Source organism: Oncorhynchus mykiss, chromosome 18 (assembly GCF_057628025.1).
Source record: "Oncorhynchus mykiss isolate SJ-2025 chromosome 18, ASM5762802v1, whole genome shotgun sequence".
NCBI lineage: Eukaryota > Metazoa > Chordata > Actinopteri > Salmoniformes > Salmonidae > Oncorhynchus > Oncorhynchus mykiss.
This window is the reverse complement of record NC_143039.1, coordinates 32,270,064-32,293,476: the sequence shown is the minus strand read 5'-3', so window position 1 is coordinate 32,293,476 and position 23,413 is coordinate 32,270,064. Positions and strand designations below refer to the sequence as shown.

Below are 23,413 nucleotides of genomic sequence, written 5' to 3'. Positions count from 1 at the left end.
CATAATGACCATCGCTATGTTTGGAGGAAAAAGGGGGACGCTTGCAAGCCGAAGAACACCATCCCAACTGTGAAACACCGGGGTGGCAGCATAATGTTGTGGGGGCACTTCACAAAATAGATGACATCATGAGGAGGAAAATTATGTGGATATATTGAAGCAACATCTCAAGACATCAGTCAGGAAGTTAAAGCTTGGTAGCAAATGGGTCTTCTAAATTTTTATTTAGTTATTTTACCAGGTAAGTTGACTGAGAACACGTTCTCATTTGCAGCAACAACCTGGGGAATAGCTACAGGGGAGAGGAGGGGGGATGAATAAGCCAATTGTAAACTGGAGATTATTAGGTGACAGTGATGGTTTGAGGGCCAGATTGGGAATTTAGCCAGTACACCAGGGTTAACACCCCATCTCTTACAATAAGTGCCATGGGATCTTCAATGACCTTAGAGAGTCAGGACACCCGTTTAACATCCCATCTGGAAGACAGCACCCTGCACAGGGCAGTGTCCCCAATCACTGCCCTGGGATATTTTTTTAGACCAGAGGAAAGAGTGCCTCCTACTGGCCCTCCAACACCACTTCCAGCAGCATCTGGTCTCCCATCCAGGAACTGACCAGGACCAACCCCACTTAGCTTCAGAAGCAAGACAGCAGTGGTATGCAGGGTGGTATGCTGTTGGCTTAATGGACAATGACCCCAAGCATACTTCCAAAGTTGTGGCAAAATGGCTTAAGGACAACAAAGTCAAGGTATTGGAGTGGCCATCACAAAGCCCTGACATCAATCCTATGGAAAATGTGTGGGCAGAACTGAAAAAGCGTGTGAGAGCAAGGAGGCCTTACAAACCTGACCCAGTTACACCAGCTCTGTCAGGAGGAATGAGTCAAAATTCACCCAATTTATTGTGGGAAGCTTGTGGAAGGCTACCCAAAATGTTTGACCCAAGTTAAACAATTTAAAGGCAATGCTACAAATACTAATTGAGTGTATGTAAACTTCTGACTCACTGGGAATGTGATGAAAGAAATAAAAGCTGAAATAAATCATTCTCTCTACTATTATTCTGACATTTCACATTCTTAAAATAAAGTGGTGATCCTAACTGACCCAAGACAGGGAATTTTTGCTAGGATTAAATGTCAGGAATGGTGAAAAACTGAGTTTAAATGTATTTGGCTAAGGCGTATGTAAACTTCCAACTTCAACTGTATATGACGGAAATATCTAAACACAAGCTCTCACAGTCTCACGTCAGAATTAGACATTAATCCATGTTTCTCAAGTGTCAAATTTCGAAGTTGTTCAGAATGTCAAATTTCAAAGTGTTTGTGGTAATAACTCAGGCTTTTGAAGGTTAGGGTTAAGTTTAGCCATTAACTCTGAAATCTTAAGCTTGGGCATTAAGTCTGAATGATTAAGGTAAGGGTTAAGGTTTGGGATAGGCTTCAAACAAAAATATATATGCAACCTTTTGCACTAGAAACAGATGCTCACACACATTCCCCACTGCCAACGCCCTAGCAAAATTCAAACCTTCTTGAAGGTAACATCACTCACTGCTGCCCCTAGTGGCTAACACTGACTTGTTTCACAGGTGACCTCGCTGTCAAAACAATATTGAGACAGGCCCTCTCTGTGCTATGTCTAATATAAGCCTAGCTTTCTGACGTCATGATGCCATTCACAGTTCCACCCATAGCTTTGTTCTTACCTTCAGTCTCGGTTGATTTAAAGGCTATATTTGTCCGCTATTTTTACCCATATGCAGCTCTAATTGGGTCTGATGACGTTTACATTTGTGCTGTGGGTTGTGAACAAAGGCAATTTCCCCTTCTCTGCAAGTTAATGAAAAAATGTAATATTCTTATTGTTCTTCTACAGTGTACAGTATTGTCGTTCATCTGATATATTGTTCAGTTCTACATGCTGAACAATCAAATCACTTCCATGTAAAATGAAATACATCAATAAGTGATGCAGCAGTCTTATTATGACGAGAAATGCGATTTTAGCGAGTTGAATACCCACTCACGTCCTCCCTTCCTCCATGTGCAGACAGAGTTCTATTGATAGTGATATCATTCGAATATTCATACTCTTTGTACACAGTGCAGATAGCTAATAATGGGCTGTCTGAAAGGCGCCTCACCTTTACCCCTTCATCTGTCTCATCTAATGGTCTTTTCTATAGGTCTGCCTGTTGTCCTTCCATCCCTCTATCCATCCCTGCACCCTGCCCTCCACTCCTCTTTCAATCCCCCTCTTTGATTTCTCTTTCCATCCCCCCAGCTCATGAATTGCATTTCCCCTTCAATCTACAGGAAGTATTTGATCTTTTAGCAGATTTATTTTATCAACATGACCTTGCTCTGTCTTTGCGGTGGCAGTTACAATCATGAGCAGTGGCCGGACGGGGAGAGAGAAAGAATGCCCCCTCCCTCTCTCTTTCCCTCCATCTATCCCTCCCTACTGCCTCCCTCCCTCCACTGTCTATCCCTCTCTCCCTCCATCTATCCCTCCCTACTGCCTCCCTCACACCAAACATAAAGCTCCTGGCTTTATCGGTAAGCACTAGCCATGAGAACTCAAATTACCTCTGGATTGCGTCCTAATGGCAACCTATCCACTATGTAGTACACAACTTTTGAACAGAGCCCTATTGGGCTTGGTCAAAAGCAGGGCGCCATCTAGACAATAGGGTGCCATTTGGGACAAAGTCCTGGTTTCAGTCTCAGCACCATTCAGCCATCATTCCATTTCACAGCACAGAGGAAGAGGATGCTCTTACAGCTTTTCTTTCCTCCACATAATTCTTTTGTCGAGTAGTTTCTTGTCTTAATTTTAATTATGTCCTCGTTCCATAAGCTTTATATCTGAAATTGGACTACTTCATTTAGCTTGTTTTGTCCTTGAGAGAGATATTGCAATCATTTTACTGTAGGGGGTGATGAGACATGGGAGGAAAAATGAATTCCACAATTGCACCATCTCAAATCAAATGAAATGTTCTTGGTCACATACACGTGTTTAGTAGATGATATTGCGGGTGTAGCGAAATGCTTGTGTTCCTAGCTCCAACAGTGCAGTGGTATCTAACCATTCACAACAATACACACAGATCTAAAAGTAAAAGAATGGAATTGAGAAATATATAAATATTAGGACGAGCAACGTCGGAGTGGCATTGACTTAACTACTGTGATGGCCTTGAGATAGAAGATGTTTTTCAGTCTCTCAGTCGCAGCTTTGATGCACCTGTACCGACCTTGTGTTCTGGATGATAGCAGGATGAACAGGCCGTGGCTCAGGCGGTTGATGTCCTTGATGATCTTTTTGGCCTTCTTGTGACATCGGGTGCTGTAGGTGTCCTGGAGGGCAGGCAGTGTGCCCCCAGTGATGAATTGGGCAGACCCCACCACCCTCTGGAGAGCCATGCGGTTGGTGGCGGTGCTGTTGCCATACCAGGCGGTGATACAGCACGACAAGATGTTCTCAATAGTGCATCTGTAAAATGTGTGAGGGTCTTAGGGGCCAAGTCAAATTTCTTCAGTCTCCTGAGGTTAAAGAGGCGCTGTCACGCCTTCTTCACCACACTGTCTGTGTGGGTGGACTACTTCAGATTATCAGTATTGGGTACACCGAGGAACTTGTTTTTTTTTCACTTTCTTTACTCTTACATTAGAACGTGTTATGATGTGTTGTAAGTGAGTACACAGAGGCTATAATGCTTAAGCGGTCCAAATGATTCAGATTTTATGCAATTTACACTCATAGCTATATTGGTCTCATTGAATCTCCATGTAATCAAGAGTTATCATATTGTACATTGCCATAGGCAGTTATTGGTACCAGACTGCTAACGTCTACCTTAAGATCATACAGTGGGTCATATTGAATAAGGGTAGTGTGTCTTGGAGTATTGATTTAATGAGACTCAACAACATTGGTTGGGCTTTCACAGACATGGCGCTATTATTGAGTCAGTCAGACCTGATTCTGTCTCTTCTGTGTTTAAACCATGAAGAAAAATGTTTACCCGCCACACTCGTGTTATTACCGACATCTCCACATTTCACCCACCGCTTATACATTATCTCCACTTCATCATTTAAACAGTCCATCACCCACCCACCCACCCACACACACACACACAGACACACACACAGACACACACACACACACACAGACACACACACACACACAGACACACACACACACCTACTCCTGAACGACACGATAGAGCCAATGTTTTTCTCTAGAGAGCGTAACCCGTCTAATGCACATTATATATAACCATAAGCAAGACTAAAGGAGCAGGGAATTTGTGCTGACAAGCCAGTAAGGAGGAGTATGTGTGAGACTAGGGAGAATTCCTATTGTTCTGGTATTCTGGGGCCTTGGGAAATAAGTGCTGACTGTTTGAAGTGGTTGCAAAGGAAGAATTGAACTCTGGGGACTGTGCTTAAAGTGTACAGAGATACAGACAGAGGCTATCTAGCTCTAGCTAATAATATAAGCGTATATATACACAACAAATGTATTATTAAAGTCACAACATGATAATGTTATGTACGTGGATGGACCCTTAGGGGGGGATAAACTGGGCTCTCTATTAGAATACATTAACTGGTTGAAAATACTGCTGTAAATTAGGATGTAGACATTATTAAAATAACTAATTGAAATAATTTTCTGCTTCAGACAAGAAAATATGCAATTAATCTGAAATAATTAAAACATACATTTTTGTAATTTCAGAGGACAATAGTCTTCATGTGGTCCCCTGTACTGTTTCAACTCGGTCCCAACAGAGTCCTCCATCCTATTCCCTTACATGTACCTTACAGGAGGCTCCATATGTGGGCATCGTTGGCAGGGCAGCAGACAAGGCAGACGATTAATCGGTCCAATGTGTTCTCCTTCTCCAGGATCCTGTCTGGCACGTTTAGGATGTTGAGCCATCAAACTGCAATCTAGTCAGGCCACAACAATTAAACCACACATGCCCTATTCATCTAAATGGGGGACACTGGCTTCATTCTTTATAACACAAAATGACTTGTCACAGCAAAGAGAAGAGCCATGGCTGAAGAACAATAATAACACAGGTGTTCATCTCTAAGGGTTTGGAGGCTCATCATTGCAATTAGTGAGAGTGTGTATAATATACAGTATACTGAACAAAAATATAAATGCAACATGTAAAGTGTTGGTTACACTTCATTATTTCTCTCAAATGTTGTGCACAACTTTGTTTACATCCCTGTTAGTGAGCATTTCTCCTTTGCCAAAATAATCCATCCACCTGGCTGATTAAACAGAATGATCATTACACAGGTGCACCTTGTTCTGTTGTCAATAAAAGGCCACTCTAAAATGTGCAGCTTTGTCACACAACACAATGCCACAGATATTTCAAGTTTCGAGGGAGTGTGCAATTGGCATGCTGACTGCAGGAATGTCCACCCGAGCTGTTGCCAGATCATTTTATGTAAATTTTTCTACCATAAGCCGCCTCCAATGTCATTTTAGATAATTTGGCAGTACATCCAACTGGCCTCACAACTGTAGACCACGCCAGCCCAGGACCTCCACATCCAGCTTCGTAAATGCGGAATTGTCTGGGAAAGAGGGGGGGGGGGGGGGCATTCTGATTGGCTAGGGCTGGCTCCCCAGTGGGTGGTCTATGCCCACCCAGGCCCACCGATGGCTGCAGTCCTGCCCAGTCATGTGAAATCCATAGATTAGGGCCTACTGAATTTATTTCAATTCCCTGATTTCCAAATGTGAACTGTAACTCAGTAAAATCTTTGAAATTGTTGCATGTTGCATTTATATTTGTTTTCAGTATAGTTGGGTCAGCCAGTCCAATAATACAAAGGGGACTAGGTCTCCCTCAGCCTGTCCGCCCCCCTCACTCTCAGCGACTGACACACATGATCCAAACCCACATCCAGCAAAGAGAGTACCTCCAGTCAGTGGCGGACTTACCATTAGACAAATATATATTATTATTATTATTTTTTTACTGTGGGAACTCAGTTGGAGTCTCAACTTACTGTTGCGAGTTAGAATAGTAGAATACACAAGGTTACAATTTCATTTTTTTTTATACTGCATCAGCAGTTTTCTTCTTATTATGTCAGTCACTGACATTCACTCAATTAGCCCATTTCAGCTACCATTTTACAGATCGGTAGGTAAATTAGTTTGGGAGGTAAACCAGCTTTCTAAACCTTGTAGTAATCATGGCTGAATTACAGACCGGGCACGAAGGGAACCTCCAGGGGGCCCCCCTAAACGTTTTGGGGGGGCCCTGACCTCCAGGAGGCCATCATCGATTTTGATAGTCAACCAGATATCGTATGAACATACTGTACATTAAAAACGCAGTATCATATGATGCAAAATGCATCATACAGGGATGATTTCTGTATTTTGAAATGTGCATATCTTGAAAGGTTGATTGCTGACAAGCTAAACATTTTGGGACTATGTCAACAATGGGCTAATGAATCAATTATTAAAATATAAACTCAGCAAAAAAAGAAACGTCCTCTCACTGTCAACTGCGTTTATTTCCAGCAAACTTAACATGTGTAAATATTTGTATGAACATAACAAGATTTAACAACTGAGACATGAACTGAACAAGTTCCAAAGACATGTGACTAACAGAAATTGAATAATGTGTCCCTGAACAAAGGGGGGGGGGGGGGGGGTCAAAATCAAAAGTAACAGTCAGCATCTGGTGTGGCCACCAGCTGCATTAAGTACTGCAGTGCATCTCTTCCTCATGGACTGCACCAGATTTGTCACCTGCAAGTTCCTGGACATTTCTGGGGGGAATCACCCTCCGATCAAACAGGTCTCAGAAGTACTCAATGTGATTGAGATCCGGGCTCTTCGCTGACCATGGCAGAACACTGACATTCCTGTCTTGCAGGAAATCAAGCACAGAACGAGGAGTATGGCTGGTGGCATTGTCATGCTGAAGGGTCATGTCAGGATGGGCCTGCAGGAAGGGTACCACATGAGGGAGGAGGATGTCTTCCCTGTAACGGACAGCGTTGAGATTGTCTATAATGACAACAAGCTTGGTCCGATGATGCTGTGACACACCGCCCCAGACCATGACGGACCCTCCACCTCCAAATCGTTCCCACTCCAGAGTACAGGCCTCAGTGTAACGCTCATTCCTTCGACGATAAACTTGAATCCGACCATCACCCCTGGTGAGACAAAGCCGCAACTCGTCGGTGAAAAGCACTTTTTGCCATTCCTGTCTGGTCCATCGAGGGTGGGTTTGTGCCCATAGGCAACGTAGTCGGTGATGTCTGGTGATGTCTGGTGAGGAACTGCCTTTACAACAAGCCTACAAGCTGTCAGTCCAGCCTCTCTCAGCCTATTGTGGACAGTCTGAGCACTGATGGAGGGATTGTGCGTTCCTGGTGCAACTCGGGCAGTTGTTGTTGCCATCCTGTGCCTGTCCCCCAGGTGTGATGTTCAGATGTACCGATCCTGTGCAGGTGTTGTTACACGTGGTGTGCCACTGCGAGGATGATAAGCTGTCCATCCTGTCTCCCTGTAGCGCTGTCTTAGGCATCTCACAGTACGGACATTGCAATTTATTGCACTGGCCACATCTGCAGTCCTCATGCCTCCTTGCAGCATGCCTAAGGCACGTTCATGCAGATGAGCAGGGGCCCTCGGCATCTTTCTTTTGGTGTTTTGGAGTCAATAGATGGAGTCAATAGAAAGGCTTCTTTAGCGTGCATGTTCATTAATTGTTTCCATGTGTTTGATGCCATTCCATTTGCTCCATTCCAGCCATTATTATGAGCCTTCCTCCCCTTAGCAGCCTCCACTGAAATGCATGTGCCAGATGTGCAGGAGCTTGGAGGGATTTGTAGTCTTGCATGTCTACTTTGATGCTACTAGTATTTTCGAATCTGAGAGTAAATTGAGCCGAATATATTGATAAAAGTCACCTTGTCAGAGAGAGATTTACAGAGTTATCAAAACGTCACGCCAGGGAAAGCCATGAAACACATACCTTGTTTGAAGTGGTTCTAAAATCTTCTATGGAAAACAAATCTGTTTTTGCTGGGTTTTATGGGTATTATGACTTGTCCACTGTGGGGCTAGAGTTTTAAGAGTGTTTAACTTTTTAAAGTCATCAAGTGTAAATGCGTGGCTCGCAACGGGCCCAAGACCGCAGCGTGTTTGCCTGAAGCCGGAACACATGCGCTGGAAGATACCGGGACAAATATGCATTATTGTAGCTCAGCTGCTTCTATATATGTCAAAGTATAATTTGTTCAGTAGACATTTCACTTTTTATTGCACAAACACAAACCAGACCATGTATCCCAATGTTTTCTAACAGGTTTAGTCAATTTCAACGGATAGTTTTGTAAATCGTTGTAGGCTTTTATTTTGAAACAGCGCGGAAAACCCGGAAGTAAAGCACGGATCTAGCACTTCTTTACATTGTTATCGTATTTGCAAAGCGGTGCAGAATAAGCCGTTTTAGTTTACTGCAATTGTTTCTATAACCGTAATCCCACCATAAACGGTAAGGAAGCTTTTTTTTTTTATGTGTGTGTAGATAAACCTTGAATGCTACACTTGTTATTAACGTGCAGGGGGACTTGTTGTAGTTTACAGTATTAGTTCGACTGCCTCTGTAATGAGTGAATTACAGAAAGCCTACTACGTATGTTGTTCAGCCTAGCCTACAACAGTTTCCCACATCAGATTTACTAGTGCTGCCTGCCCCATGCAGTTATCTAGCTACAAAATTCCACTGTGCTAATATGGATTTGATCAGGCGATTACACGATATTTCACTGGTGAAGTTACAGTCGCTATGTTTGTCAATCAACCTCATAGTTTATTCAATGAATAATGCTATCTATGTTCTCTTTATAGAGATGACAGTGCCAGTGGTGAACCTTTCTTTTGCTGCGTGTGGATTCCTGGGTATCTACCAACTGGGCGCATGTGGAGCCATCCTGAGACATGGAGACAAGCTGGTGAGCTCTCTCAGGGCATGTGCCGGGGCATCTGCTGGAGCTCTGGTGGCTGCAGTGATGGTCACTGCTCCAGACAAACTACAGGTAAGATAGTAAGGTCTTCATCATCATCATCATCATCATCATCAGCCTATTCTTCTTTCTTCTATTCCTTGTACATTTTTGTTGTGTTTAGGCCTACTGCTGGTTGATGCATTTGGTCTTTTTCCAATAGAGTGTCAAAGAATTTACCTTCAGATTTGCAAAAGATGTCAGAAGCCAGAGGTTTGGAGCTGTGACACCTGGATATAACTTCATGCTTACACTCAGGTAGTCACTAACTCTGAGAGAGCTATACACTGAATATACCAAGATTAGGAACACCATAGTATTGGGCTGCATCCCCCCCTCTACAATTTGTCGAAAGCATAACCCATCTTGACTACAGTGCTTCTCACAGTTGTGTCAAGTTGGCTTCATGTCCTTTAGGTGGCAAAAAAAATCCATCTTTAACCGGTCTCCTCCCCTTCATCTACACTGATTGACGTGGATTTAATAAGTGACATAAATAAGGGATCATAGCTTTCACCCGGATTCACCTGGTCAGTCTTATGTCATGGAAAGAGCAGGTGTTCTTAATGTGTTGTATACTCAGTGTATAGAACAGTCATATTCAGATGCATATGCACACATAGTTAGACAGGCGGAAACACAGAGAGCCAGTTGGTTGGGTTGAATGGGAATAAGTGTTCATAATGCTTTGTACACTGTGTATTTCTTTGCGTTAAAGCCACGTCTAGATAACTGGGTGTGTCAATCATTTTTTCATTTGTAACACCTTTATAATAAATGGAGCTATTCATTTGTGGGAGTAAATTAAACCTAAGGCTATAGAACTGAACAATGGTTGCGTTTGTATCTTCATTAAGTGCACGCATTACACAGCCAACAGATCGTGTAATAAGTGCATGTTTTATTATAGAGCCGTACAGTGTTGTTAAATTAATTATAAAAAACATGACAAAAAAGCATCTGTCCCTTTGTTCTCCTCAGGGAGGGAATCGAGGAGTTTCTGCCTGGCGATGCCCACATTAAAGCAGGCAATCACCTTCACATCTCTATAACACATTCAAAAAGTGGCAAGAACACCATCGTGTCCAGCTTTGCCTCCAGGGAGGACCTCATAAAGGTAGCCGGCCACAAGCCTGAGCAGATTATATTACTGTACCTTGGCTTTAACACAAAATGTTGTCGCAAATGTTTGAGGAGCATGGCCATTGTTTTCCCCCTGATACACTGCATTGTTGGGTCAGTTCTGTGTTTTAGCCAGTCAAGTGACAGAGCAATGCATATCTAACAATATGTGTGGGTCGAGGAACCTTTACAAATCTCTTTCGCTACATATTTTAGGATTAGGTCTGACCTAGCTTTTGCTTCTTTTAATTTAAGGCACTCTTGGCCAGTAGTTTTGTGCCCGTCTATGCTGGAATCAAACCGGTGGAATGGCAAGGACAGGTAATAACTTGAACTGCATCTCAAACTCAACCCATGGATGTTATCCATTACGAGCTTACTGTTACTTTTTTGTTTGTTTATAACTGAAAATATATCAACTTAACTGTAACACACATCCTTCAGAAATGGATTGACGGGGGATTCACGGATAGTCTCCCCATCCTGCCAGAGGGACGTACCATCACAGTCTCCCCCTTCGCAGGTCCCCAAGACATCTGCCCAAAACACAGAGGGCTCATGAACCTCCACCTCAAACTGGCCAACATGGACGTAATGGTGAGTGTGATCACCGTTTGATTACATGTTCACAGGGATACAGACAGTACACATCTTCAACAAGTGTGTATTGCATTCATTGTATGGTTTTGCACATCATTTTGCCTGGACAGTTCTTTTGCAGTATTTAAAATTGCTTTTGATTTTGTTGGTGTTTTTGTTGATGTTTTGTGTTGTTTTAATCTCTCAGTTTTCCAAGGAGAACATCATCAGGTTAAACCAGTCCTTATTCCCTCCGTTAGAGGAAAGGATGAACCAGTATTGTAAAGAGGGTCATGACGATGCAGTGAGGTTTCTGAAGAACGAAAACTGGATCCAGTAGTGTTGTATTTCAGTTGAGTATTCTTTTTATTATAGGGTTTTTTCTTGTAAATATGGTGTAATCACATTATTTATTTTAGATTTTAAAGTGTGTAAAATAAAGAAAATACAATAATTCAAGTAAAATGTATAATTTTCTCTTTGCAAATCCACTGTAGCCCATGAAATCAACAGTAATAGCTACTCTATAATCCGAGGAGACGTTGGAATATCAGCCAACTGCATGTAACTATATATCTCATGTGAGGTAACTAGGTGAAAATCAGTCTTTGAACACGCCTCACCATCAATTTCCAGCAGCGATCCATTACCCCTGAGCCAGTAGTGGCAGGCGGTGGGGAAATCAGTAGGGCACTTCACGGAAGTACATAATATAACGGGCAGTGGCGTCACGCTAACCTAGCGGAGGTCCTTCATCTCCTCCAGGACAAGAATGGAGTACCCCTTTGATGTTACCATAGAAATGGTTGTTTGAACTCTGCACGTTCTTCTCTCCACCTGAGGAACCATTTAACTCCGGTCCTCGGGTATCGGCGTGCACTGTGTTCAAGAGATCTTCTTTCCCCCCCCCCCCCCCCCGGTGGTTGAACTCACACACACTCACTACACACACCTCCCTCCGGATCTGAGGATACTTCTTCTTCATGCCTGGATAGAAACCAAGGCCAAATGTGCTCTGTTTAAATGACTCGCGGTCTTGAAATCCAGTAGCAATTGCTGAAATAGTCTAACCCCAAAACATTGAAGAACCATATCTGCATCTATTAACATGACAAGGCTGAATTATCATAACTACTTACCAAATGTGACTGATAAAAGCATAATTGTCCAAAAAGACTTGGATGAGTTGAGATAAATAACGTTTAGCACTGTACACTCGTCAGCATGAGGGCAAAGAGCTGATCTGTACACTAAAGCTGAGATTTAGCTTGATCAGAAACCACATAATGACTATGTAAACATTTTTGTCCAATCATAAAAATATCTGTTATGTCACAATCAGTGTTTCAATGAATTGTACATCAGTTGTACATCACAAACTAGGCCATACAGTCCTGTAAGTAAACAGGATTTACCATCCACACACTAAAGTAAAGTAACCATGGTGTTTTCCTACCGCTATCCAGCCTCCCTGCTGTTGTTAATAATTAGCCCAATTTTTTGTCCACAGTTGTAATTAACACCTGGGGACATAGATTCCCTGGCGTATGGTTTAATATTGTTTAGGTTTTCTCCTCTGAGGAAAACTCTGCTGCGCTCCACTTCTCTGGCGTCCGGGAGCATAGAGGCTGGGCTGGATGTGACGGACCAGTGGCCAAGCCGACACACGGGAGCTACGTCCCAAATGGCACTCTAAATAGTGCACCACTTTTGACCAGAGCCCTGGCCACTGGTCAAAAGTGGTGCACAATGTAGGGAATAGGGTGCCATTTGGGACGCAAGCCCGAGTCAAAGACAAGATAAAGAGCTGGCTTCTATCACTGCCAAACTCTCTCTGTTGTGGATGGATCCAATAATGATCAGCCACCGTGATTACAGGGCCATGGATGGAGGAAAATAATTAGATTTATACACAATGTCAGAATATCGGTCAAGTAGAATATCAGTCAAGTAGAATATCAATCCCAGTTCTAGTGATAGTGGCTGTTGTTCTGTAGTTGGTGCTGGTAGTTATTAGTAGCAACAGTAGTGCTGTTGTAGCTGGTACCCCACCTAAATCAGACCATTAATCATTTACACCAGAAAAATGTGTTGAAACAAATGAACACATGGTAATAAAATGCAACGGGTGTGTGGGAATGCGCACAAAAAAAAAATCAGAATTCAGCATCCATCATATAAATGACTAAACAGGGGAGAGAGCACTCCTTAATATTCAGAGATTTGCTAATGGCAGTTGGTGACAAATAGACTGCTGGATATAGAGTTAACGGGAGACTAAGATACATATTAACTAAACGTCACTGAAATCTGAGATCAAATGAAGAGCTAAGCTTAAAGCTAGTCTGGGTGATGAAGATTTACGGCTGGCTGTGGCCACAGGGGGATGAGCCATGTGTGGCTCAGGGACTCTGGCTGACTCTGTACTGACTGTTGGCATTAGACACGGCAGCTCTACTGAACATCTTAATACAGCTCTATTCGTTAATACAGCCATGTCTTTTCATGTCGGTTGCCCACTCAGTTCCATTGCTTCTTGGAAGTGCAGATGCCTTTTACAGAGGCCCTGTAGTGTCTAAATGATGAACAGTGATTAAATGATTATCGGTAACCTACAAGGGTAACACAGGGTTATTGTAGCACCCCGGAGAATAAAACTAGAAATTCAACTTGAGTTGGACCTTGTGCTAATCAGTGCACTGAGGTGCTGGCCTCAACAATCACATTTGATTCATATTGCTCCTATTTTTTTTATATATTTTTTTACAAATACATTTGTCACAAAGTTCTTTAAAATGACATTGTAGTCCAAATAGCAGCATCTGCATAAACCCCTCAGGGAGCAAGCATAGGTGACACAATTTACTGTATGTTTTAATATTATTATTATTACAAGCATAGGTGACACAATTTACTGTATGTTTTACTGGTGTTCCTGAGAGGACAAATCCTAAAAAGTCTGTTATTACGGATCACCCAGTGAGGTCACACACACACACGTAAAGTAGATCCAGGTTACTTCTACCAACAAGTCCAGTTAAAATGGGGGTATTTTCCCTGCCGTTTGTCTCACTCCGATTTTGTTTACATACATTCTAAAAGATTGGTTCTGGGTTCCTACGTTACCCTCCCCGCAGTGTTAAGCAATGATGAGCTGGTCCTGTGGAGAGTCTGCTGCTGCAGTGCTCCGGTGGCCGTCTCTCCCACCATCTCTCTCACACCTGCAGAGCTGGGAAAGGGAGGAGCAGCAGGGCTGCAGGCAAGGCTTCCATAGGAGGTGTCCCGGGGCGAGCTGGTCCTGAACGGGGGTGATGGACTCCTTATGGACGGCCACTGCAACCCGGATCTCCTCCACGACCGAGTGGAAGGCGGGTTCCGTGTCTGGGGTCAGGGGCGTGGTCTCCGAGGGGGGTCGCAGGAGAGGTCAAAGAGCAAAGGGGGGTCATGGTAGGTCACGTAGGATGCGGTGCAGAAACAGGCATGGGTATGCATGCAGGCTGTCCCGTTCTCGGGGTAGAAGTCCGGAGTGAAAAAGAACACCTTCCATTTTGAATAACCTTAAAAATGTACAATGAATTACAACCACCATAGTAGTTTACTTTTCAAGTTAACTTCTTTGGGGTAGGGGGCAGTATTGAGTAGCTTGGATATAATCAGCTTGGATATAATTAGTACATTTGGATAGAAAACACTCTGAAGTTTCTAAAACTGTTGATGTCTGTGAGTGCAACATAACTCATTTGGCAGGCAAAAACCTGAGAAAAAAATCCAACCAGGAAGTGGGAAATCTGAGGTTTGAAGTTTTTCAACTCAGCCCCCATTGAAGATACAGTGGGATATTAGTTATGTTTCACTTCCCAATGCTTCCACTAGATGTCAATAGTATTTAGAACCTGTTTTGAGGATTCTACTCTAAAGGAGGGGCTCATAAGAGCTCTTTGAGTGTGTGGTCCGGCAGAGTGCCACAGCCTCGGTCTGGCGCGCTCATGTGAAAGGTAGCTACGTTCCACTTCATTTGTACAGACAAAGGAATTGTCCGGTTGAAACATTAATGAAGTTGTATGTTAAAAACATCCTAAAGATTGATTCCATACTTAGTTTGGCATGTTTTTACGGGCTGTAACGGAACTTTTTTGTTCGGCGCGACCTGAACGCGCTTTTGGATTTGTTTACCAAACACCCTAACAAAAGAAGATAGTTGGACATAACTGATGGACATTATCGAACAAATCAAACATTTATGGTGGAACTGGGATTCCTGGGAGTGCATTCTGATGAAGATCATCAAAGGGAAGTTAATATTTAAAATGCTATTTCTGAGTAATGTTGACTACCCAATATGGCGGGTATCTTTTTGGCTAAATTGTTGTCTAAAGGCTGTACTCAGATTATTGCATGGTTTGCTTTCTCCGTAAAGTTTTTTTTAAATCTGACACAGCGGTTGCATTAAGGAGAAGTTTATCTAAAGTTCCATGTATAATAATCGTATCTTTATCAATGTTTATTATGAGTATTTCTGTCATTTGATGTGGCTCTCTGCACAATCACTGCATGTTTTAGAACTACTGAACGTAACGCGCCAATGTAAACTCAGATTTTTTTATATAAATATGAACTTTATCAAACAAAACATACATGTATTGTGTAACATGAAGTCCTATGAGTGTCATCTGACGGAGATCATCAAAGGTTAGTGATTCATTTTATCTCCATTTCTGCTTTTTGTGACTCCTCTCTTTGGCTGGAAAAATGGCTGTGTTTTTCTGTGGCTTGGTGGTGACCGAACATAATCGTTTGTGGTGCTTTCGCTGTAAATCCCTTTTGAAATCAGACACTGTGGCTGGATTAACGAGAATTTTATCTTTAAAATGGTGTAAAATACTTGTATGCTTGAGGAATTTTAATTATGAGATTTTTGTTGTTTTGAATTTGGCGACCTGCACTTTCACTGGCTGTTGCGGGGGGGGTTCCGCTAACCCTAACCCCAGTCCTAGACAGGTTAACTTGCTTACAAAAAAACCTTGGAATTCTTAATCATAATTAGCAGCACTGTTACAGTAATTAAATTGCATTCTTAAAACTATTACATTGGAAATGTGGACTTACTGTTGGGAGGCTGCCACCTGACAACGTTGAGGTAGGCGTTACAGTAATGGAAGAGAAACTCGTGCTTTGATCTCTCAACTTTCCCCTGCAGCAGGGGTATGAGGTCATGACCGTCTATCACTCTAGGAAGAGAAGACACACACAAACACACACACACGCACAATAAATTATCTCTGAGACACAGAAATGGAGCATGCTGTAGGAATGATCCTTTGCGTAGGCAGAGACCTCAAAGGCCCTTGAAAACCTTTGATCAAAGGTTTAGATCAGCCTGATCCGTTTTTTCATTAGCTGAGATTTTTTCTAGCAGGTCCCTTTTGACACCTATTGTGAATATAATGTCTCTAGTTAGGGGGTGATTCAGAGCACTGAGAGTGCATATAATTTCTATGGTGACCTAGATTCCAAACGCTGTAGTTTTGACTGACAGACGGGGCTGCTAGAAAACCCTTCTAGTGCTTTGGACTTAACCATAGGAATAGATAGAAGTACTTGAACAAACAATGCCCCTCAGACCTCAGCAATTTCACAGCACTCACCTGTCCCCCAGTGCCGTCCCTCCGACTAGCTTCACCACAGTAGGGAAGATGTCCATGTTGCTGGTGGGTTCATCAATGTCTTTCCCTGCAGGTAACATCCCAGTCCAATGGAGCAGTCCTGGAACTTGGATCCTTCCCCTCCCAGTTGGTGGATTTCCCTACTGCTCAGAGACAGATCGAAGCACTTTCTGAGGACTGAGAATATGGGAAGTCCTTTATCACTCGACTGAAATATAAGGCTTACCAGAACCTTTCATGGAAACGCCTCGTCTCTTATGCATGAGGACATTTAGATAATCTGAGCAATTTATCTAGTAATCTACTATTCTATTCGATACGTTGACTGGTTCTGACTTCCCATTTGCATTCCTATAAATATACCCTACTAAACCACCGCAGATGCAAACTAAAGCCTCTCTGCACCTGCACTTTTTAGGTTGAGTATTTTTACTCCTATAAAAAAAAAAGTAACCTATTAACAAAAAATATTGTTTTAACCGAAAATGTGACATCTGGCTGTTCGGCCTCTGTTGACCTGTTCTTCTGAAGCTGTATCAGACCGTACCTTTCTATATGCCATTCCAGCCTCTGTGCACCTCCCCCCGGACTGTGATCTCCTCAAGGTGCGCCAACTGGTCTGAGGTCAGGTAAACCAGTGTGTTCTCCCTCAGGTTCAACCGGTCCAGAGTCTGCATGAGCTGACCTACGAACAGATGTTATGAAACAGGACATAATAGGTCAAATCCAATCAAATCGTCCAACTTTTAAATATAATTAGTGTGGACATTTCAAATCTTGCAACCTTATAACTTATTGGACATAAAAAAAGAAAGCCATACAGCAATATAGAGTAAATATCAAGTCTTACCTACACTCCAGTCTACTTCCTGGATTGCGTTTCCATAGATACCATGCTGACTGGTCCCCTGAAAGGCTGGCGATGCAAACATGTCCGTGTGCACTTGGATGAAGGAGAAGAACAACAGGAAGGGTAGTGCAGAGTTCCTGTCAAAATAGTAAACACACACGGTGTAAATGGAAGAAAATAATTGCATGACAACAATGGAAACTCCCGTGTACAGTATGCTTTCATTTTACAGACAGTCACCTAGGTCACCAACCCTTTACACACACTTTCCTTACATGCCCTTTAGAGTTTCTTCCCACACACAAGACATAAATAAACAATAATCAAACACACTCACGAACACACAAACACTTGATTTGGCTTCTATTCTGTCTCAATCTATCATGTAGTAGGGGAAATATACATTTAAACACCTTTCTCAAAAGTTCTGTGCTTCATCTGTCATTCTCTGGGTCAGGTTCTCTGAGACATACGGCTGCTTGTCCACCTCCCGGTTCCTCATCACAAAAGCAGCTGAAGTCGGGGAAGTTGGCAACGAACGTACCATAGATGGCCGCCACGGCGCCCACCAACGCCACCACCCTCAGCACCAGCTTCCTCCACACGGTGACCACGCCCCGCGCATGCAGGAAGGTCACGGTAGCCACACCCACTCCCAGGGTCTTGTAGAGTTGAGAATATGTGCTATCCTATATCCCTGAGGGACAACTTTCTTTGTTAGCTAAAAGGTCAAACAAACTACATACAACAAACAACATTAAAACTAGTCTGGCTACCAGTCTGTTTATGCCATCATGCCAACTCCTTATCACTTTGTTTGGCTTGACAATGACAGCATTGGAGTTGGCAAGAGCAGAAACAGATCCATGAACGCATGCTACACCAGGATACATAAATACAAGTTCAAATACTCAACGCAACACTGTAGTAAAAAGCATGAGCTGAAGCACACCCCAAAACGGCCGTAGAGGTGCTGACTAATGGAGAGTAAACTGCAGACAAATCTAATGTATTTAGAAAGACCTTTTTATATCAGCAGATGTCACAAAGTGCTATTACAGAAACCCAGCCTGTAACCCCAAACAGCAAGCAATGCAGATGGAGAAGACACTCTACACACGCTCCCAACCATTTTAAAAGGTTAAACCAAAACAGTGTACCTCCTCGACATGTATTGTACACTGCACATCACCTTGAAGGGTGTGTGTGCTTGGACATTGGTAAAGATGGAGCCGCGGCCGGGCTGACAGTCACGCAGGTTGGTCAGGGTTATACCGTAGAAGTGGTCGAAGCCGTGAGCACCGGGGTGGTGACAGTAGTCGTCGTTCCTCTCACAGTTAAGACCACGGTGCCATTTTCCTACAGTGGAGAGAAGGGGCAGGTGATGGACCATATGAACTGGCAACTTTTAAAGCATCTTCAAAGAACAACGACCTTGAAAGACAACACATAACGTGTTTTCAGTTGTGGAGGAAAAAGGCTGATGATGAAAAGGATTACATTTAATAATATGTCAAGACGGGTTACTGAAAAGCCTGTGAGGCATGTTGCACATCAAAGACGTTGAATGTCAACTCACATGTAAATGTACTTTGTCTGTACAACCATTGAGAAGCCAATAACGAGTACGAAAGCTATTATACAGTTCAAATCAATCATGTAGCTGATACAGTCAGAATTGAAAAAAAAAACTTCAAACCTACAAAACAGACACATCGCTGCAACCAATCAAATTAACTGCCACTGCTTCTGCGTGTTCCCTATTCCCAAAGTGTATTGATACATACTCATGACGATAATAAATGGGTTATATGTAGAGTTTTTCATGGACCTAAAGACGCTTGAATAGTAACAATGGAGAGAACTTTGGCTCACCTATGAGAGCAGTCTCGTAGCCCTGCCGTTTGGCGACCTTGGCAAAGGTGACTTCTTCTTTGGGAAGACTGCCAGATGCAGCAGAGATGATATACACCCCCTAACTGTCCAAGACAAAAATAGGATCAAAAACTGATGTGAAATCACAAAGTGGGGAGAGTAACAAAGTATAAAATTATACAGTGGAATGATGATGTACTTTTCATCCTGCTGCATTGTGGTCAACATGCTAGTTATCCTGTTCTATGAACTGTTCTCTCCACATAGCCTAACTAATGCATCCCTAACAACACATAATCCTAGTTAGGCCTATCAATACTAGCTAGTGATCTGTTAAGTGATCAAATTATAGTACTAGGCAAAGCTTTGTGTCAAACCCCAGGAGGATAGGCTACACATTGAGCTCTTGTTGTTGTTGTTGTGTATATTGTATTGCTATTGTGTTACTATTTTACAGTAAAGTCTACGCCCGTTCGGCGCATGTGACTTATAACATTTGATTTGTTGTTTATGACTCGCCTCACCGGATCGTATCGGGTATCGGCCCGTCAGGAAGGCTGCCCTGCTGGGCGTACAGAGGGGGGGCTGCAGCGATGTGCTGGGTCAGCCTCACCCCCTCCTGAGCCAGCATGTCGATGTTGGGGGTCCTGCAGACACAACAACACAACACATTACCACCCAGCTGGGCTCATCATCTGGAAAGATACGTTTTAGTCGTGTTTTAAAAAGGTGAGCACAGAGCACAGCAAGAATTAGAAGTCAGAATAAAAAAAGAATAGAATCGAATGTTGTCTTCCGAGAATGTACATTTTTGTTTGGAATCACAACTACAAATGAGAAGTATATATGTAATGCAGGAAAGCCATGCTTAGAAACATGGGAAAGAACATAAAAAAGCCTGTTGCAGTTTATATCACTGTAACTTACCGCAAGGTTGTGTTCCCACTGTCTACAATCGCCAAGTCATCGACCATAATCAGGACAAAATTCGGCCTTTTGTCATCATTCAAGGCATAGCACACGTCAAACAACAACAGTAGATCTAGACAGCATGGGATCCATGGGGACCTCATTTTTCAAGGTAACACTGGAGAAGCAAAGACAGAGGCAACACGAGAAGATTGGATAGGGTCAAACGCTTCAAGTTCCTTGGCATGTACATCACTGAGGACCTGAAATGGTCTCGGCACACCGACATCGTGGTGGCTGAAGAAATTCTGCAGGGCCCCTAAGACCCTCACAAACTTCTACAGATGCACCATTGTGAGCATTCTGTTGGTCTGCATCACCACCTGGTAGGGTAACTGCTCTGCCCTCAACTGCATTATGGCTCTCCAGAAGGTAGTGCGGGCAGTCCAACGCATTACCAGGGGCACGCTGCTTGCCCTCCAGGACATCTAAGGCACCCGGTGTCAAAGTAAAGGCCAATAAGATCATTAAGGACCTTAGCCATCCGAGCCACGAACTGTTCTGTCGGCTCCCGTCCGACAGACAGACAGTACAGGGGCATCAAAGCTAAGACAGAGACTCTAAAAAACTGCTTCTATTACTAGGCTGTTACTAGACTGTTGAACAGCCATCACTAGCCGTCTACCAGGTGATGCACACACACACACACACACACACACAGAACTACTGGTCACTTCCCATTTCACACTGTCTATTTAAATACTTTATCACCGACGTAGCACATCATAATATTACATTTCTCCTACTATCCAGACCCCTTATTCTAAAATTGTTTAAATATATTTTATTTCTGATCAATCTGCACACAATAATGCACATAGGTTTTTTTTTTTTTTTTTTTTTTACAAATGTATAAAAAATAAAATACAAAAATATCACATAAGTATTCAGACCCTTTACTTAGTACTTTGTTGAAGCACCTTTGTCAGCGATTACAGCCTCGAGACTTCTTGGGTATGACGCTACAAGCTTGGGACACCTGTATTTAGTGAGTTTCTCCCATTCTTCTCGGCAGATCCTCTCAACCTCTGTCAAGTTGGACGGGGAGCGTCACTGCTCAGCTATTTTCAGGTCTCTCCAGAGATGTTTGAACAGGTTCAAGTCCGGGCTCTGGCTGGGCCACTCAAGGACATTCAAGACTTGTCCCGAAGCCACTCCTGCATTGTCTTGGCTATGTGCTTAGGATTGCTGTCCTGTTGGAAGGTGAGGTCCTGAGAGCAGGTTTTCATCAAGGATCTCTCTGTACTTTGCTCCATAATCTTTCCCTCAATCCTAACTAAACTCTCAGTCCCTGCTGCTGAAAAACATCCCCACAGCATGATGCTGTCACCACCATGCTTCACCGTAGGGATGGTGCCAGGTTTCCTTGTTTCTCATGGTCTGATAGTCTTTAGGTGCCTTTTGGCAAACTCCAAGCTGGCTGTCATGTGCCTTTTACTGGGGAGTGGCTTCCATCTGGCCACTCTACCATAAAGACCTGATTGGTGGAGTGCTGCAGAAATGGTTGTCCCTCTGGAAGATTCTCCCATCTCCACAGAGGAACTCCGGAGCTCTGTTAGAGTGACCATCGGGTTCTTGGTCACCTCCTTGACCAAGGCCCTTCTACCCCGATTGCTCAGTTTGGTCGGCGGCCAGCTTTAGGAAGAGTCTTGGTGGTTCCAAACTTCTTCCATTTAAGAATGATGGAGGCCACTGTGTTCTTGGGGACCTTCAATGCTGCAGAAATGTTTTGGTACCTTTCCCCAGAATTGTGCCTCGACACAATCCTGTCTTGGAGCTCTACGGACAATTACTTTGCCCTCATGGCTTGTTTTTTTCTCTGACATGCACTGTCAACTGTGGGACCTTACAGGTGTGTACTTTTCCAAATCATGTCCAATCAATTGCATTTTCCAAAGGTGGATTCAAATCAAGTTGTAGAAACATCTCAAGGAAGATCAATGGAAACAGGATGCACCTGAGCTACATTTCGAGTCTCATTGCAAAGGGTTGACCTGTAAATCAGGTGTACATATGTATAGATTTCACGTGTTTGCTGCTACAGGACTATTTGGCTTGCTAATCAGATTTGCCTTGTCTTTTTTTGTCTCCTTACCTTTTAATTGTTTGAAATTTTACTGCATTTTTAAGAGCTAGTACCATAAGCATTTCGCTGCACCCGCTAATCTGTGTACGCGACCAATAAACTTTGCTTTGAAGAGAGCTAGAGTAAATGTTACTAAGGTTTGAGACCCAAATGGCACCCTATACCCTATATAGTGTACTACTTTTGAACAGGGCAAATAGCCATTTTAGAGTCCTACTGGAGTGTCTCTAGAGCGCCTGCGAAATAATAGACCGCTAACGTTACAGTTTAGGCCAGGGTTCTCCAAATAGCGGAACGCGGGTGATTTTATTTGGAAATAAAATACTTTATAAAAAAACGTTTTAATTTTGGAAATCTGCTCCGAAGTACAGTATTCCCACCCATAAGATATATGCATGTGATTGTATACAATTGTAAGCAAGGTTTGAAAGTATTGTGTTTTAGACAAATTTTATATCTGTTTGGGCTTCTGTTATCAATCTACAGTATACAAATTATCTAGCAAGCAAGTCGCAGCAATGAAGAACGCGAATGGGGAGGGAATTCTGACCGGGGGGAGATTTTCGACACAACACCGGCAACCTGACCATCCACTCAAGAAAAAAAAATCGTCTGAATCTAGTTGATGATCCCTGGTGTAAACTATATTGTTGCCAAGTCGTTCAAATCCTACCTTTGTGGATATGCATGACTCGAAATGTTTTCGCTAGAAACAAGAAGTACGTTTTTTTTGTCAACTGTCATGTGACTAAGAATGAAGCAGTCTCATTGGATTATGGTTTATCCAAATATTTTAGGTGACCTGTTTGCTGCCTAAATGTAGTGCAATCAAGACTAAAATTATGTAGATTTCAACCCTCTATAGTGCAATCCTACAAACCAATGTGCAGCCTTAATCCCTGCCAATCTTTATTTAACATGTTTAGATACCCCTTGTGTCAGGAACATAAGGAAGACCACACTAGTGGATCATATTAATAAGGTAAGACAATATTCTTCAAAAAATCTATAATTCTATTTCACTAGTTAAAATGACAAATTCACAGGCTGGTATATTACAGATTGCACCTTTACAAATGTTTTGTGTGTAAATGTACTCTGGCATAGGCCTACAGTAGAACACTGCAAAAAAAGAGGTTCCATCATAGCTCTATTAGTAGGCCTACAATTTGTCTA

General features: G+C 42.8%; 1 protein-coding gene and 1 pseudogene across 4 annotated transcripts; one reads left to right on the top strand and one right to left on the bottom strand.

Moving 5' to 3' along the window:
- The first annotated feature begins 8,439 nt into the window (after positions 1-8,439).
- Positions 8,440-19,677, top strand: pnpla4 (patatin-like phospholipase domain containing 4). 3 transcript variants are annotated; one of them, XR_016488390.1, is made up of 9 exons: positions 8,441-8,582; positions 8,939-9,126; positions 9,257-9,351; positions 10,075-10,210; positions 10,471-10,536; positions 10,660-10,812; positions 11,003-11,146; positions 16,531-17,430; positions 17,765-19,677. XR_016488390.1 is itself a non-coding variant. In XM_021571403.3 (8 exons), the coding sequence occupies exons 2-7, from the start codon at positions 8,941-8,943 to the stop codon at positions 11,132-11,134; spliced, it is 768 nt and encodes a 255-aa protein (XP_021427078.3). In that variant the 5' UTR covers positions 8,441-8,582; positions 8,939-8,940; the 3' UTR covers positions 11,135-11,146; positions 16,531-19,677. The 3 variants fall into 3 exon arrangements, 2 of the variants coding, with proteins under 2 accessions (XP_036808297.2, XP_021427078.3); XM_021571403.3 differs by having other exon boundaries at positions 16,531-19,677; XM_036952402.2 differs by lacking the exons at positions 16,531-17,430; positions 17,765-19,677 and having other exon boundaries at positions 8,440-8,582; positions 11,003-11,259.
- LOC110495892 (steryl-sulfatase-like) lies at positions 13,798-22,970 on the bottom strand (annotated as a pseudogene). Its single transcript, XR_016488176.1, has 11 exons — positions 22,911-22,970; positions 20,110-20,269; positions 19,702-19,829; positions 19,183-19,282; positions 18,500-18,666; positions 17,721-17,969; positions 17,308-17,444; positions 17,005-17,142; positions 16,440-16,600; positions 15,901-16,022; positions 13,798-14,351 (listed from the first exon to the last, which is right to left on the bottom strand). The product of XR_016488176.1 is annotated as a steryl-sulfatase-like (transcript).
- Positions 22,971-23,413: the final 443 nt, after the last annotated feature.